Raw genomic sequence first — 22,866 nt, forward strand, 5'->3', positions numbered from 1 at the left:
AAAATAATTCCAATACTCAAGTGGGGTCCACAGAAAGACCAAGATGGCAAAGATTTACTTGATGCTTTGAAATATGTGATTTTCACTCCTTTAGAAAGACCCCTTGTTTTATGGGGTGAGTGACAATGACCCTATACTTTAATTTATAACAAAGGCCACCCTAAATTTTAGCGATTAGACAAAGACCCCTTTCCGTTAGTATTCCGTCAGTTATCTTTGAAAAAGATTCTCACCTTACTATTTAAAGTTTTGTAAATATCCAAACTACCCTTCTCAAATTTATTTTACATTTTTCTTTAATTTATAAAATCATCTTATTTTTTTAACACTCAACAACTTAGCGCTTATGAGATCCACCTCCTTCTCTTTCTTTTGTCCTCACTGAAAACCCATCTTTCATTTTCAAAGTTAAATACAACAATAAAAACAACCGGCTCACAACCTTTCCCCATCACCAACACAACCTAGAATTGCCGCAAACACTAGCCACCACCAGCTTCATTTTGCAAGAATGCCATGCCCTTTCCTAAGTCTATCTTGAGTCACTACTTGGAATATCGGGTAAATGTAATGATCCTTCTCCACAAAAATCCATTTTTTGATGATTTCGTCTTTTTATAGCCACTACTCTGGTTAGAAATACAACCGATATGAGCTCCATAAAGCCTCCATCCTTCCCCTGATTAAATGAATTACAAAAAAAGGGAAAAAGATGGTTTTTCTTATTCTTCCTATCCTACTCGGGTAAAGATGGTTTAGACGCTTAGTTGAAATGAAATTTGTCTTTGTTTGGATTTGGTGGAATTTCTCATGTTTGGACAAGTTATAGTGATGATTATCAAAAGTTCTTTCAGGTGGAAGAAAAAAGACTCAAAAACAAGGAAAGCGTTGGAAGATAGAATTTGAGAACTTGATCAAAATCTCTAGGGTGGTATGAACTATGTTATGCTAATTTCGGGAGTCCCTCTTGATTTTGTTCGATTAATTATCATTTTTTTCTTTTATAACTTTTCATACAATGTAGCGAGGGTCCAGAAAACATAACAGGAACTTAGCAAATAATCTATTTAAGATTGAAGATTAAACGGAGGTTGATATTTCTGAAAGGGATGGTAGAATCCATCTGATGGACGCCAAAACAATTGCGGAATGGGTGGACGAATTTCAAAAATTTTCTACCTTCCTTTCAACTAGGAATCGCATTCCCTAATTTTAGAATCAAGATGCAAGGATCCTACTTGAACCAGAACCGAATCAAATTTGAACCAAAAATGAAGGGAGTAATTATACATGATCCAGAGAAAAAGATTTCTCCCAAAGTTGGTGTTCAAGTCCAAAGAAGAAACCAAGATCTGCTCTTGCTGAAGATAACACAGCAATTATGGAACAGAACCAGCAGGGTGCGTCCTATGCACTAAATCCTTCATAAGAATCCTTTGGATGACAATGAGCACCAAACTGAATCAGCCTTTCAACAAAGACTGATATCAAGAACTATTCTTGATCTTTCTCTGACAGAGAAAACAAACTGTGATAGATGGATGGCAGCTATAACTAGAGGAAGCTAGAGAAATAGATGGCGAACTACTTTTCTTTTCTCTAGGGTTTCTGAGATCCTATCTCACAAAATTGCAGAGTATGTTCTGTCTCTCTAAGGTTCGAATTCATGTAATTCAATTAGGGTTTCCTCCAGTTGCTTCAAGATTAAGAAAGGATTTTCTGATCATATCAGGAGTTGCCCCTTATCCAAATCAGTATTTGGATTAGGATTCTTCTTAATCCTATCTGTAGATTAGATAAGCTTTTGGGTATATCTTAATCTCAAATTCGCCCCTTATTAATGACTGATCAAATCAACCTAGTTCGAAATGGGTTTTAGGCCCAATAAGGTTATGTGCTCAAAAGTCTTCCAAACTGCTGCCCAGTTGGGCTTCTTTGTATGGTGCGAGACCCAAACATTGATCTACACACCAGCCACATGGGTTCGGCACAGCCTCTGTTACAAGCCCTGGTCGAATTCACTAGAGAACCCAGTAAACCCCCTGAGCCCATCATATGGACCCTATGGGCCCAACACTTACACTAATCGGTCCCTAGGCCAAGCCATCTTACAAAAACCCAGGGACTATGAGCAGGTGCAAGATTAGCCCATCAGGTGTTATCCCAAATAGCCATACACTTAACCTCTCAGCCCATAATGATTAAGTACTGCCCGACAAGAGAGGACCTCTCCCTCGGCTGCAAGGAACAATGTTGCACTCTTTACTTATATGGATCCCGGGAATTAAAACCATTTGCAAACAATTTTGAAACCATACTAAATATATATCATATATATAAATTTTGCAAAACAAAATTCCAACGATTGAAATCAACTGCCAGTAGTTTGGTTTCCATCAGAGAGAGTGCATCCCCAATCATTACCTTTGTCCGACAAAGGGGCTGATCCCGTTACTATGATCACACACTCAGATGAATTCCCATACTGTCCTAGCATACCTAGGTTTTGACCCCTGCTAAGGATCTCACTGATTGGCATATTAAAGACAGTCCAATCCAACTGAAAGGATGAGAGATCCATCCCATGGACGCCCAAAGATTGCGGAATAAAGGGCGAATTTCAAAAAAAAATTCATCTCCCTTCAACTGGGAATCACATTCCCTATTTAAAAAATCATATTTTCAAGGATAAATCTTGAACCTTAAACTGAACCAGATCTGAACCAAAAGGAATGGGAGAGAATAATACCTGATACGGAGAAGTAATATCTCCCAACGAAGGTGTTCACGCCCAAGGAAGGATCCAAAGACTGCTCCCACTGAAGATGGCACAGTGCAGGATGGAGCAGAATCAACAGTGTTCTTCCCCAAGAACTCTGTCATTCGCAAAAATCAGTAGAATGGTACGTGAGCACAACTTCCTTTTCAATCCTTTCTCAAAGAACTGATGTCAAGATCCAATCTTGACTTCTCCCACAGCTGGAGATTGAACTGGCAAACAGGGCGACAAGAGCAGGGAGGCGGCAAGAGAGTATTCGCAGGGTGCAGAATTCTCTCTTCTTGATTTCAGCATTAAAGAAAGATCTGATGTGTTTCTTGGTCTCTCTTTTTTTTCTAGGCTGCCTCCCCCTCCTTCTTTTTATTAAAATTAAAAGATCAGCTCCTAATCCCATTAGGAGGTGCTTATCCAAATCATATTTGGATCAGCCTTCTCTTCTAGTGATAAGGATAAACCCTTATCTTATCTGCAGATTAGATTAGCTTTATCCTAATCTTATTAGGAGGTTTCTAGATCTGAATCACATTAAGATCTGGACTCTCTGAGTGGATAGGATTAAGACCCTATCATATCTGCTAATCCATCTTAGAATTTGCCTCTTTAATTAACTAAACAAATAGCCCAGTTCGAAATGGGCTTTAGGCCCATCAAGCTTATGTGCTCACTTAACCTTCCTAACTGCTGCCCAGTTGGGCTTCCTTGTATGGCGTGGGACCCAAGCATTGATATACACATCAGCCACATGGGTTCGGCCCAGCCTTTATTACAAGGCCTGGTCGAATACACTGTTAAAGACAGTGCACCCCCTGAAACCCATCGAATGGGCTCTATGGGCCCAACACTTACCCTAAGTGGTCCCTGGGCCAAGCCACCTTGTAACACCTAGGGACTGTGGGCAGATGCAAGATTAGCCCATCAGGTATTATCCTCAATGGTCTTACACTTAACCTCTCAGCCCTTAATGATCATACACTGCCCGACAAGAGAGGACCTCTCCCTCGGCTGCAAGGAACAGTGTTGCACTCTCCACTTATATGGATCCCGAGAATTAAAACATTTTGCAAACATTTTAGAAACCATAATATATATACTTTTATATATCATATAAAATATACTTTGCAAAACAAATCTCAACGGTTGAAATTGGTTGCCGGCAGTCTTGGTTTCCAACAGTGAGAGCGCATCCCCGATCATTACCTTTGTCTGACAAAGAGGCTGATCCTGTCACTATGATCACCCACTCAGATGAATTCTCGGATTGTCCCAACATACCCAGGTTTTGACCCCCGCTAAGGATTTCACTGACTGGTACATCAAAGACAACCCAATCCGACACCAAGTGCAGTATCATAATCGAGTCTAGGGGTCGGGTGTAACTTTCCAGTTTTGCCCATCAATCTCCAAGGTCCAGGGCAATACTGAAAATCTGGTCCAGTTCAAAGATTCAATTAATCCCACACTGTATGTGCCTAGGGTCTCACCCCGGTAGCTGAGACAAGCCACCCCAACCGACTTGGTGGCACCACAGTGTTAGCCTTGTTAGGATAAGTCTCCCCAGACCGACCCACTGGCTGTGAACATTCTAAATTAACACAAGTCTCAATAAGTGTCCAATTTAAGGGTATTACACAGAAACATACCAAGGGAACATGAATCAAATATGCACTTTTATTCATTTACAATAAACTCATAAAGTACATCAATTTTGATTGAAGCTAAGGGCATACAAAACTGTCTAACAACACTTAGTGCAGTACCATAATCGGGTTTAGGGGTCAGGTGTAACTTTCCAGTTTTGCCCATCAATCTCCAAGGTCCATGGCAATACTAGAAATCTACTCTGGTTCAAGGGTTCAATTAATCCTACACTGCAGGTGCCTTGGGTCTCACCCTAGCGGCTGAGACAAGCCACCCCAACAGTTGGTAGCACACCAGTGTCAGCCTTGACAGGATAAATCTCCCCAGACTTATCCAATGGCTGTAAACATTTAAAACTAACACAAGTCTCATTAAGTGTCCAGTTTTAGGGTCTTACACAAAAGTATACCACACAACATTAATCAAACATGTACTTCATTTATTTACATTAAATATCAAAAGTACATCAAAACTGATTGAAGCTAAGGGCATACAAAAACTATCCAACATATTCACTATTAGAATTGTGTTCTTTTTTTCTAACATTTTCCTAATCATCTTGATATTCTCAATAATTAGAGTTTTTTCACTCGGGGATTCATGGCATTCAAAATATTGTTCCTTTAATTTTATAGATGCCTATATAAACTATGTAGAAGCATAAATGGTCAGAAAATTTTCTTTTGGTCAGATGTCGATGGTTGAAGGATTTGAATTCTTATAAGGAAACATGAATATCAGTGTTATTATGTTATTCCTAGGAATATCAGTGTCTTCCACAATTACACTCTAATCACTATTGATATTAATGGTGTCAACGTATCCTTTTTTATATTGCTTTGAAAGTAGGAAGAATGAATGGAGGAAACTTCATAGCTTTTGATTGATTAACTACAAATACCCATTATTTAATAGTGGGAGTTTTATTGCTTATATTTTGATATTTGCACACCAATCTTAAATATTATGATTTCTCCACGTAAGGACATACCATATAATGTCATATACCCACAACGTCACAGTTGTCTTTACTAAATAGACCAGCTCTCTCATTTTGGGTCGTCGTCGATTGCACCATAGCAATTGGACCGCCTTTCTAGGTCTCTCCGAGCACCCGTTTTTTGCAAGATTAAATTGTGGTAGCATCTTTGGGTAAAATGGTTTTATCTACAATATCATCAGAGATCGAGAACACGTCCCCATATCTGATCCACTTCTTTTCTGGTGAGAGTCAAGGTACTTTGGGGGTAGTTAGGTTTTAAGAGAAAATGACAATAGAACCAAAATAGAGAAAGTTTAAAGGTGTATTTTGGTAATTTAATCCTTTCATCATCCGACTTAACGGCTAAGGAGGTCTTTGTCTAACAACTAAAGTTCAGAGGTCTTTATTAGGAGGGTCTTTGTCACTAACCCTATAATATAGGGAGAGTCTTTGTAATTTACCTTTTTGTTATTTTGCTTTGCCTATATTTTTTGTCCTACACGCTGCAAAAATTTTACGTCATCAAACAAGGATGACTTATAAGGCCAAGGAGGGTCTTCACATACTGTTGGATTGGAACTTCTAACTTTGAGATTGATAAGGTATAAAGTTGGACATAATTTAGGTGCGGTTTGGCAAGTTTTTTTTAAAGGTCTTCTTGAAGCTCTTAGAACCGAAAGATATAGTAGGCTTTTTACATAAAGATCTTAATAGTTTACAGACATTTTTTCATGCAAAATGAAACAAAAATTTGAAAAACATCAATTGGAGTTTCTCGAATTTTGTCCAAAATGGACTTCTTATATCTTTTCAAGGAGCCCAGATTTCCTACAAATTTTTCCTATCCACTCTCTACCCGCCGTGAATTGGAGCCACACATCTCTTAATTCATAATAGAGATGTGTGGCTCCAATTCAAGACGGGTGGAGAGTGGGTAGGAAAAGTAAGAAATCCCGAGTGCTTTTCAAGACATGATCTTTCAACAGCTAAACAACCAACAACTCGCATGAAAAGATGCACCAGACAGGGCCTTAATATCATATTTAGAGAGGTGAGATTTTACAAAGGTTGGATAATCATTTTTCATTTCTTTGTAAGAAAGGATTTTTTATAGGAAAGTTTTACACTTTTACTTTATTCCTAAGACGCGGGAAAAAATAGGAAAAAGGAGATGGGTACGATGGAGGTATATGATCATGGATGCACAAGCGCCCACCTTGTATTGTAGGATCAAGCACATTATATTAGACAATTGAGAGCTCTTTTGTAAATGACCTTCTTAAGTGATTCCACAGAATTGCCAAAACAGAAAACAACTGGAGCTTCATTCTCACTCTGCTGTGTGCATAAGTCAAAGTGAAATCAGCCAACACTGCATTCTTTCTTGAGTTTCAGCTTTCAACTTGTATGTTCGAGAGATCCAAAATATGAGCCCATTTGGGAGGGTTTCAACTTTGATCAAGCTGTATTGAATAATTTATTGATTCCAAATTCAATTTATTAGCTCAATTAAAGCATGTTCTAGCTTTTGGGGTTTTTCATCAAACATTTTCTAGGCTTTCGGTATGAAACCCATTTTGCAAACTCATATGTCACTTTGGAGTTTGGATTACATGAAAAGTTGGCAACAAGAATTTCGAAATTCAAAAAGTAATTAAATTTGAGTCGAATTTAATTTAATAGAAAGAAAATTTTGTAAGCAGTCAAGTAGAAATACTTACCACTTGCTAGATCATCCATCCATTTATGTCACATGGAGAAATCTTGTGAATGTAGAGAAATCTTGTGATACTAGGCCATGTGGATTGGCCTTGTTTAGTCCACATCAACCTTGCATATCATAGTAATATTGGATCCTAGCCATGCTCTAGGGTGAATCTCTTTTTCATCTCTATCCTAATGTTTTTTATATGAATTCCCAAGATCTTTCTCTTTCCTTTGGCTCCTAATTTCTCTCAGTCCGGACCCCTACTCTTTCAATCAGATTGCAAGTAATAAAAGAAGCTACAGACATGTCATATGGGTAGCTAGCTAGTATTATATACTCCATGAAAAGAACACCACCAATATAAGAAATATAAAGGTGCCAGGTTTCATTGTCTCATGTAATGTCTGCTATGTCGTATGTAGGATAAATGGGTTGTCCAGTGTTGAAACTTGAATGTAGCTTGGAATCTCAGCAGGTTTAGGGGAATTCAGATGTGCACTCCACAAGGAGGCGCCCTACAACGTCCCACAGCATATCCCTGTTGTGTATTAGGAACATTTTCCGATGATGAGATCACCAGTTCTGGTACTATTATCAAGAGATGTTCTCAATACATGGAAAAGATGTTAAGGCTGCAACTTAGGCCGGGTTGGCCCAAACCCGACCCAACCCAACCCAACCCAAAAAAGGTGGGTTTGGTTGGGTCGGGTCGGGTTAATGTTCAGGTTAGGGTTAGGGTTGAAATTCATAAACCCGACTTTACTTCGGGTTAGGTTAGGGTTGACCCCTTAGCCAACCCAACCCAACCCGAACCCGACTCAATAGTACATGTCATATATTAATATATATTATATGTAATACATAACATACATTGATTTGTTTAGATGCATGATATTTGTATAGCCCCCACCACATAGTATCATGTATTTCTTTTAAGATAATCATTTCACTTAATCTTAACCAGAAAGACTAAAACCTTAATAACATTATTTTATGTTTTTTGAAAATTTTATTCTTCATCTCCTCTATGTTGTTTGCCGCCCAAGAAAGATCTATCGTAAGTCATAACTCATAATAAACTATAGTCATTTCTAACACTTGTTTTTCTGAATTTTGTACTAAAAGAACAAAAAAATAACATCAACAAACAAATACTAATGAAACATAGGATTAATCTATGTAGTAAAAGTTGAGTTAAGATGTAAAATTGAGAAATTCTATAAGGTTTTAAAGGATGGGAAGAAGGTTGGGTTGGACTTGGGTTGGTCAGGTTGGGTTAGGGTTAGGGTTTAGAACTTAGGGTTGGCCTCAACCCGACCTAACCCGGCCCGACTTACAGCCCTAAAAATTGTGTTGTGGACGCAGATGTGAATTCGGCTTGGGGTTGGCTCAACTGGAACCCAATTAGAAGACATTTCAAGCCTTCAACCCAACTGAATGGAATGAGATTACTGAACCCGATTTATCCCATCTCATCAACAGTCTCCAAATTCTTGCCTAAGGATGGCAACGGTGTGGGTTGGATAGGAGAGGGTTTTATAAATTTTAAGCATTTCATCTCTACAATCTCGTAATATGTAGAACATAGATTTAGTACTCACAAAACCATTCTCGCATTGTATTCACACCCTTTTACAGTCATGCATTAATAATATTTTCATGTTTGTATATTCTTATTTATAAGGAGATATTTTCAATGTATAGTTGCGTGAACAAAGTCTAGGCACCATTTTGTGAGAACTGAATCTGATTTCCAATCTAGACCCTCCCCAATTGTTAGACGAGAAAGATTATACATTTATGGTTAATTTTCTTATAAAATCCAAAACAGCCATGAACATGAATGAAAGTATCAATATTTTTTATAAGAAAAAAATCACGTATCCAAAGTTGTTAATAATCATTCTTCTTATTTTGAATGTTTTTTGGTATCACTGTTTTCAATATTTTAAACCATTAATTTTCCATGAATCGTAATATTACTAAACCTTAACATTCCTTAAATAAAATTTATCTCCATTTTGCAATTAAAATGATTATATAAACATTAAGTTTTTGACTATAAAAATATAGGTATTGGAATGTCAAATCCATCACATCAAAGCTATTATGGCCTCTATGCCCATTAATTAGAGAATGTGGACGGACTAACCAACCTGGTTGTATATATATATATATACACTAAAATAAAGGGTACATATATATTCTATATATGTTGCGGTTATATAAATATTATATAAAATATATTTTATAAATGTTATTTGCACTTAAATGTGATGTAAAAATGGTTAGAATTTTACTTTTTAAAACAAAATCACTAAGGCTGCATTCGGAAATGATGTAAATGAAGTGTAAATCCCGGTTCAGGGTAAATTTGTATTTTGGTTCACTTTTGTCTGTGTTTGGCAGTATTACATTTATGCATTGACAAATGATAGACTAACGCATATTTAAATTGATAATAAGATGTAAAAGTACATCAATAGAAAGATCTATTGACAATAGAAAGATCTATTGGGAAAAGCTCCAGCCCATAAAAGACACTAGAAGCCCGAATTTAGGCTTTTTCAGGAAGCTTCAAATGAAGCTTTTATAGTCTTTTAGCGCCCCGTCTTCTTCGAACGTGTGGTACGATGCACACGCTTGGGAGAAAATAGGTTATCTTTTCACAAAAACTATTTGAATGTATAAGTGGGACCTACCAATGATATGTGAGGCCCACTTTGGAAAATGTGTGCGGGGCCTACATTGGGTACTATGTGGGACCCACCTTGTAAAATATAAATGGGTCCCACATACATGTCCATACATGGACCCACATGCATATCCACCAATAGCATGTGGGGCCCCACATACATGTCCACACATGGACCCTACATATATGTCCACCAATGGTATGTGGGGCCCACCTTGCATATCCACACATGGATCCTACATACATGTTCACTAATTGAATGTGGGCCCCACATAAATGTCCACACATGGAGTCACATGCATGTCCACCAATGGCATGTGGGGCCTACCTTGTAAAATGCATGTGGGCTCCACATACATATCAACACATGGACCCCACATGCATGGCCACCAATAGTATGTTTGGCCCACCTTATAAAATGTACATGGGCCCCACATACATGTCCACCAATGGTATGTGGGTCACACCTTAGAAAATGTATGCGAGTCCCATGTGTTAAATGAAGGTTTGTTGGCCGACAGCAAAACATTCACATTACCAAAAGGTCTTCTACCTTTTATGGTCCTTTGTGAGATCTATGTAAAATATTTCAACCAAACAGTCTTTGGTCTTTCAAGATCTATTTGCAAAATCTCCCCGTCTTTTAACCATCAGATCTTCTGGAAAAGACTTGCCAAATAGGCACAAAGTAAATTTGCATCCAATTGGGCTTTTGATAAAAAAAAAAAAGCATATGCTTTACTGGAATTCATGTTTGCATCCATTAACGCTAAAAGTCTGTTTGGTAAAAAGGTGAATTTGTCAATGCAAAACTAACTCAATTTTGCAATTTATATGAACCGTTTTACACTCTACATATTTGCATTCACACTTATTTGCATCATTTCCAAACACTGCCTAAGGTTTGTCTCTTTACACATATTATTCTTTAAAAAATGTGTGTATTAATACAATATATACATTAAAAAAATCTAAATGAACACAAATAAAAAGATGTAAAACTAGGACCAGTTTACTAGTTTTCCAGTTAAATCGATTGGTCAGATGTGATCAATTTTTTATGAGTTACGGGTTTTAGCATATGACCGAACCAACCAATGTCCCAAGTCATGGTTTAACCAAACGCGTGTAGCCACTTACTATAAGATTGTAAACATGTAGATGCTAACTACCACTTTTTTTGTTCAATACTCAAACGCGTGTAGCCACTTACCATTTTTAAAAGATTTTATTTCCAACAAAGATTTTAATTTCACAATGTCCTCAACCAATTGCAGTTGAGAGGGTTGAGGGACTGTTTGTCAGTTCCGTCTTTCAATTGACGAAGTTGAACAAAGGCCTTACTTCTTTCCATTATGCTTTCCCATTCTTCATGAGTCCAATTCTACATTAATGAAGGATAGGCCAAGGAAGAGGTTAATCAAAATGAGTATCGGGAAGTAGAGTATGTTGATTTCGATGTCAAGGATGAGGCTTCAGCCTTTCACCTTATTAGGGGTGTCAATGATATTCTAAAATCTGATTTTGTTTTCAAGATTCAACATAATTGAATCAAATTCAGATTATTGGAGTATCATAATCAGTTGAATTCAGATATCCTATTCATACCATTCAAAAAATTGAAATTCAGATATGACCTGATTCCATTCAATAAATATCTGAACTTGATCAATTATTTAATTCTTATATATAATATATAAAATATTTAAATATTTTATATAATTTATATATATCATAATTAAATTATATAAATAATTTATAAAAATGAAATATATATTTTATATATTTATTAATTACCTAAAATAATTAAAGATGCTTGAGAGGTAAGAACTTTTGGTCTATCAAAGCTCCAATTAATTGTTCTTGCGGGAGAGATATTTTAAGAGAAGGAGATTGTTCGAGTGTAACTAAGGGTCAGAGCATTAGCATTTGGGATGAGCCTTGGGTTTTGGGTTTATCTCATTTCAAGCATAGTGGACCTAGACCAGCCTCTTCCCACTTAAATTGGGTAAGTGATTTAACTAATCATCAGAACCATAGGTGGGAAGGAAGTAAGATGAGTCAGGTTTTCACTAATGGCTTGGTTAATGTTATTTGTGATCTTGATTTGCCAAAGGTTAGTGGTTCTGTGACAGGCTTGTTTGGACTGTTAATACCAAGGGTTACTTTTGAGTCAAGTCAGCCTAGTAGATTGCTTTGCAGTTAAATGCTAGACAAGAGTCAAGACTAATTAATATAAATATCAACCCTCATAAACGAAGGAGATTATGGGCCTTGTCAGTGGTCCATCCAAAGATTAAAAGTTTTTTTTTTTTTTTGTAAATATATTATCATGATGGTATGGCAGTTAACGAGGTTGGGCCTTTGGTGGGCTGTGTTCCCTAATCTTTTACGCATGCCTTGCTTTTTTGTGATGGCTTTGAATCATATTTGTATCAAGATGATAAAGTTGATAAAAAAAACTTCACTATAATGTTCCCTTTCCACTTGAAACGAAAGAATTAAATCCTAGCAAGTGATGCATATTAGAGGAATTATTTCATTTTATTTCCATGGAAATCTATGCATTGCAACCAAAAAAAAAAAAAAGAAAACAGAAATCAGACACACAGAGCACACAAATAGGTTCACCATTGAAGCTTTAGTTTCACTGAGATGGGTTTGCATTACTTTCGTCATCATCATTTCCGCCATTGTTGTCGTTGTTGGAGCTGGGGCTGGCAGGAAAGATAATTGTCAACCTCTCTAATTGCTATTCCAAGATACTAACCCTCTTCTTCACTCTCTCGACTTCTCTTCTTAGCCCGTTGATTGTCATCATACAATATTCTTCGGGACTTATTGTACGAAGACCAAGTTCTGCTCCATGAATTCTACCAATTAAGGACATAACCATGTCCTGTTCGTTATACAAACTTTCCCGAAGGTCTTCCAGTGTGCTAACCGTCGCAGACCAAGTTGCCAGCTGGTTTGGTGTTCCCTCTTGTAAAACTGTTGGATCAACACCTCCATCGATTTAAATTTGATCAATGTTGATCTTTGCACCATCCAAAACAATTCCTCGCATCCCTGGTTCAGCTCTATCTTGTTCTTTGGTTACCTGATCCTGCTGATCGACGTCAATGGTGTTTCTGATGATCTTACTACTGTCAGCTGCTGCAATAAAATCCTGATCATCTTCCGTCGTCTGGGTCTGAGAGGAGCTTTCTTCTTTGTCAGTTGGGAAAATAGGGTCCAGCTCTAGTACTTCCTCATTGAAATTCCATCCACTTATCCTTCTTTGCTTGACAGAGGAATCAAGGGATGCTTCGTCGCTGTCATCTTCATTTACATTTACATCGGTGCTGCAAATCGGTGAAGGATGATCTACTATGATTTTCTTGAACCTCTCTTCAACTGTGGGCAGCCCTTGCAATAAATTCTTGGTGAGGAAATCTGGGGTCCCGCAGTTCTTGAAGAAGGGATGCTTCAACAACTTCTCTGTGGTGGGTCTCTTCGATGGATCTTGATTTAGACAATCTTTGACCATCTCTTTGAAATTCTTTGAGAACTTACTCTTGTCTTTCGTGTTCTTCCCGTAGTCTTGAAACTTGGTGGCGAATCTCATCATCAGAGATTTTGAGGGAGCAAGATGAGAGAGTGGAGGTCGACCGTGAGCAAGCTCTAATGCCGTAACCCCAAATGTCCATATGTCAGCCTTGAAGCTATACGCAGTGTGAGAGTGTATCACCTCTGGTGCCATCCAATAAGGTGTTCCAGCCACACCATTGAATTTCATGGACGACGGACTGGGTTCGTAGATTGACGCAGAGACACCGAAGTCGGCGAGTTTAATAGACCCATCTGAAGCAACCAGAATGTTCCTAGCCTTGATGTCTCGATGGACCTGGCCTTGGTCATGGAGCTACATGAGAGCGTTGAGGGTTTCTCTCAGAGCGATAGCAATGCAGGGCTCCGGCAAGCCATCAGGGAAAGACGAAGAGATGATGGATTGAAGAGACCCACCAGACATGTAGGGCATGACCACCCAGAGATGACGATCGACTGTGAACGAACAATGGGCTCTAAGGATGTTTGGGTGGGAGAGAAGGGACATGGTCTTGGCTTCCCGCCTTATATCGTCGAAGTTGGCTTTGGATCGATCAAGATCGATTGCTTTGATTGCCACGGCCGATGAGTTCGACAGGCATTCAGCCTTGTAGACAATTGCACTTACACCAGCGCCGATCATGGCAAGTATCTTGTAGGAACTGTGATCGAGAGGATATTGATGATTCTGTCGAGGGTCCTCGTCTTGTTGGGCCATGGACGACTGACGTGGGTCAGTTACGTTCTTGATAGTTTCAGACTTCAGAATTCAGGTTGATTGAGGGCGATGATTTTTTCAGAGGAATGTTGTATGGGTTTCTTGGAAGGAGATTGAGGAAGAAGATCAAAGGACGTAGAGTGGAAAGGTTAATTAATTTATGGTGGGTTTTCTTGTGATGAAGAAGTGAAAAATTAAGAAACTAGAGTAGTAGATATATATATGATTGGTTGTTGCTGGCTTTTAACTTGTATTTCTAGAAACTAAGCACGTGGAACTGCAGGAGAGGAGGAATGTCATTACACCAATACAGAGATCAAGACATGAAAGGACAATCGTTGGTATGGTAGGGGCTCAGCCGCTCAGGCTGGGGGACTCCTAATATCCAATGTCACAGGCCTCTCTCTACACATGCATGAGTTTCACAATAATTATTTTATATTTTACACTAGTAGGACCGTGCAATGCACGAAAAAATCTAAAAGATTTAATAGTTTTAATTTTCATTTAATGTTGATTTATAAAAAATAATTATTATTAATTAAATATGAAAAAATATTTTTTATAAATTTAGTTTTATTAATAATTTATTATAATTTTAATAATTTTTATTGTTTATATTATTTTTAAATGTAATTTTGATAAATTAAAAATGAATAAATATAATTATAAAATGTAACATTTTTATTAATTCCACTAATAATTAATAATTATATAGGAATGACAATGGGGTGTGTTCAAGGCAATGCTTCCCATCCCTTTCCCTACCCCATAGTCAAGACACTCTACCCCATCCCTACCCCGTCCCCAATGTCACGCGGGTTCAGGGCAAGGTAACCACTCCTCAAATGTCAGGCGGTTCAGGGGTAAGGCACCCCACTCCTCATCAAGGATGGAGAATCCTCGAATTTCCCTGCCCCATCCACAGTATTGGGTAGATTCAAGTAGATGTATAAATTGGGTTGTGTTGGGTCGACACAACATAACGTGCATGTGGCTCGCACAAAGTGCAAGTTGTACCGTGCTGGCCCACGAGGCGTCCTAGGCTGTGCTTCCTTCCTCTAGAATAATTTGGGGGGTCGGTTCGGCATGGCCCACGGCTCGTACTGTGCCTTGGGCCAGGCCATGACGCACACCAAGCCAAGCTCAAGGCAAGGCACCCACTCACCATCCAAGGTTTTTAAAATTGGAGCAGATAGGGAACCGTTCTGGGGTCAAACGATTTGACTGTTCGATCTAATAGATGACCCACTCGGACAAAAAAAAAATAGAAAACCAAAAAAAGGCCAAGAATATTTGTTTGGGTTGACGGTTCGACCGCCCAGGTTAGTGGTTTACTAACCAAATAAACGGTTATAGGACAAAAAGTGGTTTTGAGATGAAACGGTGTCTGGTTCCCAATTTTTCTGATCTAACCATCTGGTTTGATCCAGTTTTGAAAACACTGTCCCCGTCAACCCAATATCCAATTTCATGATATAAATGATCAAAAGGATATATTGAGTATCAACCGCATGGTAAATTTCTAAAAGTACACTAAATTGTCTTTAATATTCAAAAATATAATTTTATGAAAATTTTGGAAAATTTATTGTACTTGTGTAATTTTAAAAATTTATTAAGATTTATTTAATTTTTTATTGATAAATTTATTTTCTTTTTAAATGGTTTACTTACAGAATTATACTAATTTATCTTATAATTTCTAATATAAACTAACCAATATTTTCCTCTTTCCAATATTATACTAATTTATCTTAATAATTTGTGTAATTATTTGTTCAAATTATAGTTTTCCATTTCCCATAGTCATACATCTTTAATAATTTTCAATAATTGGTAATGAAAATTACATAATTTTTCAATGCTTTTCCAAAATCTATCAAATGTATTGAATTTTCCTAAAAATTCCAAAATATTATAATAATTTTAAATTATAATTTAATATATTTTAAATAAACTTTCAAATACTTTATATCTTTTAATTTCAAAAATGTTATTTTATGAAACTGTAGTTTTATGAAAATTTGTGAAAAAATTATAACATTTGTCTAACTATGGGGATTTATTGATTTTTTTAAATTGTTATTAAATATATATTTTTTACTTGGTAGTTTACTAACAAAATTACACTAATTTATCTTTTATTTTTCAATATAAATTAATTAATAATTTCGTTTTCTAACATTGTAATATTTTGTTCCCCCATTTGTATTTGGTTATTAATTATAATAATAAACAAAACTAAAATTTTATACTTTTTGATAATTGTTAAATATAATTCTAAATTTTATAGAAATTAGTTAAAGAGTTTTCAATTTTTATAAAATGTTGTTAATGAGTTAATTAATAACAATACTTATTAATTTTTGGTAATTTAATTAACATACTAATAAGAATATTTAATTTTTGGTAATTTACTAACCATATTTATTAACCTTTGATAATAACACGATTTAATACTCATTGAATATGGGTGGGATTAAATATTAACTGTATTTAACTATTTATTAATTAATATGAATATTTTAAATGAGGGAGAATGGATATAGATTGGGGGATGCATTTTAGGAATTGATTAGGGAGTGGGGCAGCATGATACTTTCCTATTGGTTTAAATGAGATAGTTAGGAGAGAGATTATAAGAATATTACTAGGTAGATGGGTGACATGGTTTAATGGGAGTAGTGGGAAGGGGAGAGGAGAGAAAGTCAAAGAGAATACAAGGTGGGGATAATGGAGCAAGGAGAGGCATGGTGACGAGGACTGGTGCTTTGTTAAGCGAAAGTTAAACAATAAACCCAAATCGATGCAACCCGAGTTGGTGGATTTTCGCTAATGGTCAATCGGTTTCTAGTGACAAACTGAGGATTTGACCAGATCGATTTGGTTGGTGAAACAGCCGGCAACTGAACTGAACCAATCATTGAACACTCCTAATTTTAACTAAATTTATAGTATAATCTCTAATAAATGGCAATAGTTTAATCTCCAATAATTATTGAAAATTTATAGCAAACGTACACAATCAATGAAAATAAGTTTATAATGAAAATATAATAGATATATAATAAAACTACAATAATTACAAAACTATAATAAATACTGAAAATATACTAAATTAGTTAATAAATAGTGAAATCTTAAATAATAGTTTAATCTCTAATAAGTATTAATCTATAAATTATAAAAAATATATAATTACTAAAAATAAATTTATAACAAAAATACAATAAATAAGTTAAATAAAAGTTGTTTAATCTACAATAATTATTGATAATTTTCTATTAAATAACAAAAATAAAAAACACATTTATAAATAATTATTGAAAGCATATTTATAAAAAACAATAAATAATTACTGAAAATAAAATAAATATTAAATATAGTATATATAAATATATAATTAATATACACTATAGTTGTAAAATTATTACTAATAAATATAATTTTGTTGATAGTTATTTTCTATAATTATTAATTGATATAAGTGAAGTTAGTTATTTACAATATTATTTAGTTATTGAAATAATATTTTTATTTAAATTCTTAAAATATTAATTATTTATTGTTACTATATAATTTCATGATGAATTTTGTAAAAATATTGAATTATTAATAATATGAATATTATTAAATCTATTAATATTTTATGTTTTGAATAAATACTTTAAATTTAGTATATAATTTTGTTATACCATTTATATAGTTCTGATTTTTTTTTTTAATTGCAACTTTCTTTAGATAGATATAGTTAAAAAGTGGGGAGAGGATAAATAGAAATTAGAGATAGCTTAGGAGAGAACATCTCTGTTAAATTAGAGATAGTTTATGAGATAAATAGGAGTTAGAGATAATTTAGGAGATAATTAGGAATTAGAGACAATTTAGGATGAAGTGGGGGAAGTGGTGTCACTTGGCTAAACATTAGAAAGGCAAATCCCTCTTTCTTTATGGTTATTAGAACTAATTAAGCATATGTGATTTCCTTATTGGTTTTAATGGGTAATTATGTGGAATTAAAAAAATGAAAAATTAAAAACAAAACAGAAAATTAAAAAAGAGGGTTTGAAGGATAGAGAGGGCTGCTCACATGGCAGGACCAATTATATATATATATATATATATATATATATAGATGTGGGAAAGAGTTTCCTTGTTGGGTTGAATCAGGTAGGAAAGCTTATCAAATTACTGCACACCTATTCTTCCGCTAGAAAATGGCAAATCCAAGCCATCTATTCGACTAGTTAGGGAACACCACTTTTTATGGAAGTTTCCCTTGCGCGGCTGCGCTAATTAATTTTATATGTTCATTCAAACTTTCAATTTTGTAATTCAGAAAAGCCCATTTAGTTGAAATTTAAGTTGTATTTGGATAAGTTTTAGGATTTATGTTCTGCTGAAATGACTTAATTGTTGAGATAGTCACTTGGCACCCCTCTAAATATGAGGCTTTTGATTGGTTCCTGATTGGTTCCTATTGCATGACCCATTTTGATTCCAACTATTTGTTTGGTTGTATGAGATTTCCATTCCTCTTTTTGGGAGAATGGGATTGCACTCAGGGTTAGTCAAGAAGTAAAGAATTCATGACAAAAAAAAAAAAATTCCAAACCCTAATACTAACAAAATAATAAAAATATTATTAAAATAATAATAACAATAAAAATATTAATTATTAAATATAATAATAATATAAAAATATAATCAATTAATAATAAAAGGCAAAGATATTATTTTTTAAATGATAATAATAATTAAGTACATATAAAATGTTAGTACAATATAATAAATTAATAATAAAATACTAACATATAAATTATTAAACAATAATAAACTAATTTTAAAATAATAAATATTGATAAAATAATAATAAAGTATAATAGAACAATAAATTATTAATAAGATATAATAACAAAAATATTATTATATTAATAATAAACTACTAATATGTTAATACAGTTTTCATAAATCAATGATAAATACTAAGATAATAATTATTAAATACTAATAAAATAATAATTATATATTCATAAAATATTAATAAAGTAATAATAAAATAATACAAAATTGAAAAACTTTTAGTTAATTCTGATTCCAATTCCCGATTGAACCAAACAAGCATCAGGAATGGGTGATTCTGATTTTGATTCATGGGGGTTTCAATTCTAATTCCAATCTTGTCCATAATCCAAATGTACCCTTAGTATCATATGCATGAAACTGCATGCTCTCCATAATATAGCCAAAGGGTCTCATGTGCACCTGCTCTTGTCAAAAAACTATGTTCTAATACATTCCAACATGCATGATTTGCGTTTGCACATCTCATATATGGTGGGTCCCAATCTCATGGAAAGATGTGCAAAACAAATCATGTTGGAAGAGTAAAAGATAATTTTTGTTGGGAGGAGACACAACTTTGTTCTGCCCCGCCCTTATTCCCCTATAGTGTGGAGTATGTAATGCCAAAAGAAGGGGCTTACAAATGTTTTTGAATTTAGATTATTGTGTTTTCAAAAACTTCACTATTATCAAATGTACTTCAAATCAATTTTTTTTTTGCTCAATTTTGTTTCCGCCCAAAGCACAAAAACAAAGGCTCATTATGAGCTCCGGTATACTCATGGCTGGCTCAAAGAGATAGAACTGCCACCCATTTTTTTAGAGGAAATGGGCCCTCATTTTCATATTCGAAAAATTCGATTTAAGTCTTTGATAGTGACTCTGTTCTCCTTGTAAAAGGTACACAACTGAGAGATTTTTGGTCCCAATGATCAGGAGAGGGAAGGTATTAGGTACCCCTCTCTCTAAGCTATTGTATTAGCCCAATATGGGAGTTATTCAAACTCAATTTTTTCAAAAAACCAATAAACGTAGTTGCCGGAATTTATGAAATCTGAAGAAACGTGTTCTCAACTTCTCTTGAGACCAACTTTGAGGTGATTTTATCAGTTCTTAGGTACTAATTTCCCTAAGTCCCTTGCCTCGTTGCCTCTATACTTAGTCTAGAAGAAGTCGAGAACAATGCTTTCTAAGGTCTTAGAACTTCAAATGATATAGGAAAACTAAAAAAAGACTTACCTTTCGTATGTACCTTGTCAATAATTTTTCCAGTAGTTAAGGATGAAATAAAATGAAGTTTAAATGGGTTCTTGAGCTAGGGAGTGCTTCTAATTGCAACAACTTCCACTTGAAAATGGAGGAGGCGAGTTTGGAATCTAAGGTTCAGAATACCTCCGAATTTTGGGTGAACAGGGAGCATTATATAGGTTAGGAGAAAGCTCTTTTCTCTCTATCTCTCTCTTTCTCTTGGGACCTCCTTCAGGTTTCCTTCCTCTGGTCTTCTTTGAGCTCGGATTAGAGTATCGAGAACTAGAGTATGTATATTTTGATGTCAAGGATGAGGCTCCATCTTTTCACCTTATTAAGGGTGTCAACGATATTCAAAAATCTGATTTTGAATTCAAGATTCGACATAATTAAATCAAATTCAGATTATTCGAGTATTATAATTAGTCGAATTCAGATATCCTATTCAAGCTGTTCAAATAATCGAATCGAATTCGGATATGACATGATCCAATTCAACAAATATCTGAATTTGACCGATTATTTTAATTCTTATATATAATATATAAAATATTTAAATATTTCATATACTTTATAAATATCATAATTAAATTATATAAATAATTTATATAAATGAAATATGTATTTTTTATATTTATTAATTACCTAAAATAATTAATAAATCGAATTCAAATCAAATCGAATATTTTTGAATATTTTCAATATTACTAAATTAGCCTAGAGATTTCTGGTTAATAAAAACTACCTTTGGTAAAAAATTACAAAAGGAAAATGCTTGAGAGGTAAGAATTTTTGGTCTATCAAAGGTCCAATTAATTGTTGTTGGGGTTTCAAGAGTCGTATGGGAGGAAGATATTTTAAGAGAAGGATATTGTTCAAGTGCGAGATATTTTAAGAGAAGGAGATTGTTCGAGTGCAACTAACATTAGCATTTGGGATGAGCCTTGGGTTTTGGGTTTATCTCATTTCAAGCCTAGTGGACCTTGACCGGCCTCTTCCCACTTGAATTGGGTAAGTGATTTAACTAATGCTAAAGAGGCCTTGACCGGCCTCTTTCAAGCCTAGTCTACCAAGGGTTGCTTTTGGGTCAAGTCAGTCTACTAGATTGCTTTGCTGTTAAATGCTAGACAGGAGTCAAGACTAATTATTATAGATTTCAACCCTCAGAAACGGAAGAAATTATGGGCGTTGCAGTAGTCCCTCAAAGATTGAAAGATTTTTTTTTTTTTTTTTTTGTAAATATTGTCACAATAGTATGGCAGTTAACGAGGTTGGGCCTTTGGTGGAATGTGTTCCCTAATCTATTACGCATGCCTTGCTTTTTTGTGATGGTTTCGACTCATATTTGGATCAATAATTCTTGTTTGATTATACAATAATTCTTATGTGGCCAGTGGCTTACTTGGAAATCCCGGAATGGTTTTATCTTGAATGAGGTTCAACCTGTCCTAACTTTACAATTTTGAATACAAACAGGTTGATGATAAAGGTGAGGAGAGTTTCCCAAGTCTCTACCTCCACAGGGTGTTGTTAAAGAGAGAGACAATGAAATTATGAAAATGTCCACCGTTAAATCAGAAATATATATGAGAAAGTAAGGACAGGCCTAATGTAGATTTTTGAATTCCACTGTAAAGTTAAAACCATTTAAAATATCAAAAACCACCACTTTATACACCAATGCCCCCGAACATTATATATTCATGAACTGTACCAAGTCTACGATTCCTCAACAAAGGGGAATTTGGCAAACTGAATCCTAGGGGTGGTAATTTTCCCCGTCCTTGACGGGTACCCTAGCTCCCCGACACAACGGGGTTTGGGTTGGGGATGGGGCAATCCCTGAATCCCCGATCAAGTTTGGGGACGGGGAATGCCCACCAGGCCCCGGTTAATATATATATAATATTCTATTTATTATATATACTATAATACTATATATATAATGTTATTCATTTTTTAAATATTAATTATTAAAACTTAAAAAACATTAAAAGTGTAAAACAATAAACTAAAACCCTCGACAAAGAGAAGAGAGAAGTCAAGAACTCTCAACTCTGTCGTTGGAAGAGCTAAACCAGTGAACCCTAGCTTCGTGTGTGCCTTCGCCTTCAACTCTTTGTCGCCAAATCGCCGATATCCGTCACTGTCGCCCGCCGCTGCCGTTAGAAGACTCAGAACCCTAGCTTCGTGCCTTCTCGGTGCCCATTAGACTCTCCCTCTCGTCATTGATTGCACAGGCATTTACTTGAGAGGCAAGGGGAAGATTTTACAAAAGACAAAACACAGGGGAGGTTTAAGTAATTTGCCCCCTTTCTGTATTACATGGACACAAATACCCTTCTTATATATGCACGAGTCTGCTTTTCTTTTGCTTGGTTTTCCATCTGTACATCAACTTCATTGTATTCTATCCAGCAAAAAGAAAGAAAGCAAGAAAAAAAAAGCTTCACTGTAATGTTACAAATCGAAAAAAAAATTCACTATAATGTTCCCATTCTACTTGAAATGAAAGAATTAAATCCTAGCAAGTGATGCATATTAGAGGAATTATTTCATTTTATTTCCATGGAAATCTATGCATTGCAACAAAAAAAAAAAAAAAAAAACAGAAATCAGACACACAGAGCACACAAATAGGTTCACCATTGAAGCTTTAGTT

General features: G+C 35.1%; 1 protein-coding gene across 1 annotated transcript; it reads right to left on the bottom strand.

Annotated features, from left to right (window-relative positions):
- Positions 1-12,818: 12,818 nt before the first annotated feature.
- Positions 12,819-14,108, bottom strand: LOC148878888 (serine/threonine-protein kinase BLUS1-like). Its single transcript, XM_088973577.1, is given in 1 exon segment — positions 12,819-14,108. A coding segment is annotated over 1 exon segment (1,290 nt).
- Positions 14,109-22,866: the final 8,758 nt, after the last annotated feature.

This window comes from Nelumbo lutea, chromosome 1, assembly GCF_056320005.1.
Source record: "Nelumbo lutea isolate HS-2025 chromosome 1, American lotus-T2T, whole genome shotgun sequence".
Taxonomy (NCBI): Eukaryota; Viridiplantae; Streptophyta; class Magnoliopsida; order Proteales; family Nelumbonaceae; genus Nelumbo; species Nelumbo lutea.